Consider the following 6054-nt stretch of genomic DNA (forward strand, 5'->3'; position numbering starts at 1 on the left):
TACTGCTAATATGGCTTCAATGGACTCATGATAAAATGTGTTATAATTTCATTGGCCCTTTTCCTGTTATCATATCAGTTGTTTTCTTATTATTTTTTCTTATTTTCCAATATATTCTAATGACTTAGGAAAATGGATATTGTTTGTGTTTTCAGCTTTGTCATTTTTTCTTTTACTTTTGTGTTAATACTCCTCAGTGTCAATATTTCGTAGCTATAACATCACTTATTGTTCTACACCATCAGAGCTATAGTTATGTAATCGTAAAATATTTCAGCATGAATATTTAATGTTTACAGAGTTGGGACTCATAAAATACAAAGGGAAAGAAAAAAGTCATACGCATTTAGGGTAAAAATTTAATAGTAATTCCAATATAAACACTAAACCGTATTTTTATTTCAAGTGTGATAAACACCAGTTGTGTAATTCCTCATTTCCAAGTACTTGAGATATTTTCATTGTGTTTGTACCTTCACCCAAGGACATTGTTCAGCACTTTAAGAAAGAGGAAGAAAGAGAAAGAAACATTGATGGGAAAGAGAAACATCGATTGGTCACCTCCCACTTGGCACCAGGAAGGGGAATGGAACCCCCAGCCTTTCCATCACAGGACCACGTTCCCACCAACTGAGCCACACCCACCAGGACCTGTCACCTGGGACACTTCACCTTCCTGATCATTTTCCTTCCATCACAAACCCCTTGTCCACTCTACTGATTCCTTCTGCTCCACAGCAGCAGGTGGAAAAAGTGAGTCTTAAAATGTTCTATGACGTTAACCCCAACTTGTTCCAACAGAGTGTTGGATTTTTCATATTTCTGATCATGAGACAAGTGTCTTCTTATTTTGTTACATGTGATGTTGCTGGGTGTCTCATAATTTCATGGTGACCCTGTAAGCTTTGCTCCTCAAAACCCACAGTTACACTGGAGAGACCCACTAGAGTGATGGCTCCCCAGGGCACAGGTGGTCTGCCTTCCCCAAGCTGCTGGTGCAGCCCTGTGAGTGCGCAGCCCAAGGCTGGCCCCCACTGCTAATGGAGACAGGTTACAAGATGTTGTCAGAGGAAGAAAGTCCTCTACACTCAGACTCGGGTGCTATGATGGTCCCGGGGACTCGCTCAGGAGAAAGGAGTAACTGCTAAGGCTTTCCAAGGAAGAGAGAAAGAGTTCTTTCTCACTGAGGGAGGAAGAAGATGTTCTCAGGATTGGGGTTAGATTTGAAATGAACTAGATCGCTGGGGCCGAAAGGTAAACACACGCATCTCATCATTCAGCCTCAGCCACTGCAGGTAAGCCTCTCAGGAATAAGGTCACGAGAGTCATGAGGAAGCTGATTGGGAGGAAGACGTCAGCTGCCCAGCACACAGGGCGTCTCAGTCACTGTGAGGTCATTGGCCTGTGTGAGGTCCCAGATTCTCCCTCTTTTTAGATGACCCCCAGCAGACATCAGGGTGACATTGGAGGAGGACAGGAGAGGGGCAGCTGATTTGCACGATGTATCTCGTCCTCCTAATGGGCTTGAGAGGCATGAAAAGGCCCAAGGACACCGCCCTGCAGCCCAGGACCTGAGGAGACTCAATCCTTGAGTGTCCCCACCATGTCTGGACAGTGCTCCTGCTCGGGCTCTTCAATTACAGCTCAGGTGAGAGAAAACAACTGTGTATTTTTGGGTGGAGGGCAAATAAAAACAGGGTCAGAGATGTGCCCATTTTCTCCAATACCATCCCTTCCTCTCTGCTGTTGGTGTAGGTGTGGATTCTCAGACTGTGGTGACCCAGGGGATATCATAGGGGATATCTCCAGGAGGACAGTCACACTCACCTGTGGCTCTAACTCTGGGTCAGTCTCCAGTTCTAACTACCCCAGATGGTTCCAACAGACCCCAGGGAAAGCTCCCCGCACACTCATCTACCACACACACACCTGGCCCCTGGGGTCCCTGATCACTTCTCTGGATCCCTGTCTGGCAGGCAACAAAGCCATCCTCACCATCACTGGGGCCCAGCCTGAGGCCGAGGATGATTCTTACTGTGTGCTGTATACAGGTATTAGTGGGTACTTACACAGGGATGTGAACCCATGGGGAAGTGCACCCAAAATCTCCACATAATTCAGAAGTGCTGAACCATTAGGAGCAGAAGAAAGGAGAGAGGGTGGAAATGGTCTGCACGCTACAGGGATTGGCTCCCTGGCCCTGGTTTCTATCCAGTGCCTCATCCCCATGTGCCTCCTCCCATCTCCCAGGGTGTGTCCTTCTCCCCATGTGACTCCGTGAAGGCTGGGTTTTCTCTCCCCTTCTTTCTAGGGTGATGCTGGGAAGGATCAGGGCTCCAAAATATATTAACCATCAGTGAGTCTCAGATCCCTCTACTCCCTGGAAGACTCTTCTGTTTAAAGGGCAGTAACAGGTTGTCTCTGATTGATTTGATGCTCAAACCACATACATCTGTTGTTTCCCACTCAAGTGGGAGCCTCACCTTCTGGCTGGCCGGGAATGCAGTTCCCCAAACTAGACCCACAGAGACAGACACCTGTGTTTGCTGCGAGGATTGTTCTAACAAGCACTTTGTGAGATTTTTATACTTATTAAAGTTTGAAAAGTACCTCCTCTTTATTTGTCTACAATCCTTCCTGCAAATTTCTGCTTAAAATTCAATCAGATTAACATCTCAGGGCACAATTTCTTTCCAATTGCCAATCAAATATCCAGAAATACTAAGAAAGAGATTTAAAATATTAAAGCATTATTATTATGACTTGATTTCAAAGTACATCCAGATTTTGGAAGGAATTTTTTAACTCTATGTTAAGATGCATTTTCTGGCTCACAGGGGTGATCATACATGAGAACACATCTTATTCAGATGTGTTCTGAGAACACAGAGCCGCTGATACCAGGGCTGACTGCCCCAGTGCGGGCACAGGTCAGAGGCTGCGGCTGTGTCACTGCGTGACTCCCTGAGGCTTCCAGCACTGAGCCCGAGGAGGGAGACGTGTGATACTATGATTTAGCTGATTTTTTCTTCTCCCTAATTTTCTCAATTGGGAAACTTCAGGTTAAGTCAATACAAATTAAGTTTAAAGGACAAATGCATTATGTACACTCTGGTAGGAATATATGTATAATGTATTTGTGTGTATGCTTGCTTTCTGTAAGTTTATGGCACAGTTGCATTCCTGGATTCGCTGTGAATGCATACAAATGTGCGGCCTTTCTGTGCAGCAACCTCTACACAAAACACCTCCTTACTGAACTGCCTGCTTCTGGGCTAACCTGCCCGCCTGCCTGCCCTGTGTTTCTGCCATCTGAGCCAGCCCTTAGGGAGGTTTCCTGGAATTCTGTGTCAAACAGTAGGATGGAGGCTTTCAACATCCAATCCCAGCAGCTCTATTCTAAGAAAACTGTAAGGATTTGCATGAGGATGGACCAATGGGAGAACAAGGGTCAGAGGCTCCTGTTCAGATGAGCTGGATTCCCTGTGTCTCAGAGAGTGCACATGCCACTGCAGAATGAAGACCATCTGCATAGCTGAGCTGAAACACCGAAGTCATCTCCCCACAGCAGAGAGAAGCCGACCAGTGCAGAGTGGCACAAAGCGGGCAACGTAGAGGAACCGAGCAGAGCTGTCTAGTCAGAGTGGCCTGGCCCAGGGCCCCCTGGTCCTACAGCTGTTCTGCACCCCACTGTTCCCACAGCTCTGGGGCATCCCAGTTGGGCTGCTCCACAGCAGCGCTGTGTCCATAGCCACGCTGTATCGCTGTTGTTGGTCCTGAGTAAAGTCTCCCTCTTGACAGTACCTGACACTGGGGATCCTTGTTGGCATTGAATTGGCCCTCAGGAACATAGGGTGACAGGAAAGAAGGAGGGAAGAGGGGAAGGGACTTCAAGAAAACCCAACCCTGTCCTACTAGCCCTGGGTTCTGCTGAATTTCTACAATTAACATTCTGTTTGGAAAGTCAAGAGGGGGCGCTGTGGATCTTCTCAGAGCTGCAAGGCCCGAACAACTTCAATGATTCTAACTGCTGGGCCCTGCCCCATGCTCACTGGCCTGAGTTAGAAGTGACAGCAGGTGCTTCCTCTCAAGGGACAGACTCAGAGCTCACAACCACCCCAGCCTCCTCCAGACAGTGAGCTACAAACTGGGCAGAGGACCCAGAATGAGGGTGTTTGTGGGCTCATATTTGCATAATGCCCCACCAAACACACACTTTACCCCAGAGGCTGGGGGAGGAGGGAGAGGGACACCTGAGAGACCAGCATCAGCCTGAGGCTAGAGGACTGTGGAAAGTCTTTTCTTGGACCTGGCCTCCTCCTCCCCTTCCTACTCACTCCCGGGAGGGAGCCTTTGGTGGGATCCCTAAGCTTTTCCCCTTCATTCCTGACCTGTGTCTCTTTTCATTTAAAGGTTAACTTCTCAGGCTGTGGTAACTCTCCAGCTCTCACTGTGTCCCCAGGAAAGATGTTCAATGTCACCTGTGGCTCCGGCATAGAAGCCATCATCAATGGTCACTGTTCATAGATGGTCAAACAGGAGTTTGGGCAAGTCCCCAGAACAATGATTTATGTCACAAGCAATAAACTCCCCTGAAGCCCTGCCTGGTTCTCAGACTCCCACTTCTGAGGCAAAGCTGCCCTGACCCTCCCCAGAGCCCAGCCTGAAGGAGAGGCCGAGCTACTGCTCACTGCCCTGCAGTGGAGCCAGGCGGGCACAGAGACCCAGACAGGGAGCCAAGACATAGCTCCACGCTGTCACCAGCCTGGGGACAAATGTGGTTCCTTGACATGGGGATCACATGACCAGACACTTGTGCTCTCAAGGCAGCCTGATGTCCACCCTCCACAGAGAAATGGTGAGGGACAGCCTTGGCCTTGTCTCCCATTCCCTGTGAGAGCAGTAATGAAAATCAGGGACGAGTTGGGAGGACCTTGTTGAAAGAGTAGAATTCAATGACCTTATGCTCCAAAAATAGCAGTGACATCTATGTGGAAATTAAGGTCTGAGGTGAAGTGAGTATCACCTGATTGAAAGATAAAAAAAAGAGAGAAGGAAAACACATTTTGTAGATTATAGATGCTTATTTTTTGGATTTATTTAAAAGCAATTTGAGTATATTCTTAAATTTTACAATATATTTAAAAAGTACAATTTGGGAAGAAAGGTTAATTCTTACCTAACAAAATGAGTTAAATTGTGTCACAGAATAAGATGTGCTCAGTTCTAACCCAGGAGTTCTAACCTCGGGCTGGCAGCGGATGCACAAGGAGGAGAGCCGGGACCCCAGGGGAGAACTGCACGCAAGGAGAGAACCTGATTCTGCACAGCAGGGACAGGCCTCCAAGGGACTGTCACTGCTCTGGACTTGAACCTCATCTAAGAGGAGTTAGTAGAAGGGACAGCACCTCAGTGCTGAGCCTGTGCGATAAAACATAAACATGTGTGTGTATGTGAATGTGTATATTTATCTGTACATGCTTATAAATATACGTACATGTAATATATATGTGTGTGTACATACATACAAATATGTGTACAATACACTAATCCAATAAGTTAATTTTAAAGTACATACTTTTAACTGAATGAATAAACAAATTCATTTACTATATTAATTAACTAGAGAGCCATATTTTTCTTGTGAACTGCTTTTTTGTCTGACCTGGAATTCCTTTCCTGTGCCATCTGAGAAGTAGAGGACAAACAATGAGTAGAGAAGTGACCTTGGAGGTGGGAGCGATAGTGCAGGAAAGACGGGAAGGGATGCAGGAGGCAGAGTCAACATGGACAGCGCTGCTCCCAGGAAAGGGAGAGGAGGAGGGGTGGAGCAGGAAGAGCTCTGACCACAGCCCAGCTCTGGGAGGACTCAGGCAGGCTGAGTGCCTGGAAGTCTCCTGCAGGTGGGGGGCCCTTAGAGGACACTGCTTCCAGCAGGAAAGCTGGGCTCTAGTCCTCTGTGCTGCCCCTCTTTGCCTGAAGCCACAATGAGGCTGTGGCACTGCAGGTGGCCTTTGTTCTCTGCCACTCCCTCTTCCAACCATGTTAGTTGAC

The 6054-nt window shown here is 47.4% G+C and overlaps 1 gene segment (V, D, J or C); it reads left to right on the forward strand.

Moving 5' to 3' along the window:
- The window catches only part of LOC114509509, a 47742-nt gene extending 41896 nt beyond the window's left edge, over positions 1–5846 (forward strand). Inside the window, 2 exon segments of the V gene segment in view lie at positions 4427–4432; positions 5773–5846. Of these exon segments, the coding sequence occupies positions 4427–4432; positions 5773–5846 (80 nt within the window).
- Positions 5847–6054: the final 208 nt, after the last annotated feature.

Source organism: Phyllostomus discolor, chromosome 13, assembly GCF_004126475.2.
Source record: "Phyllostomus discolor isolate MPI-MPIP mPhyDis1 chromosome 13, mPhyDis1.pri.v3, whole genome shotgun sequence".
In the NCBI taxonomy this organism is placed as follows: domain Eukaryota; kingdom Metazoa; phylum Chordata; class Mammalia; order Chiroptera; family Phyllostomidae; genus Phyllostomus; species Phyllostomus discolor.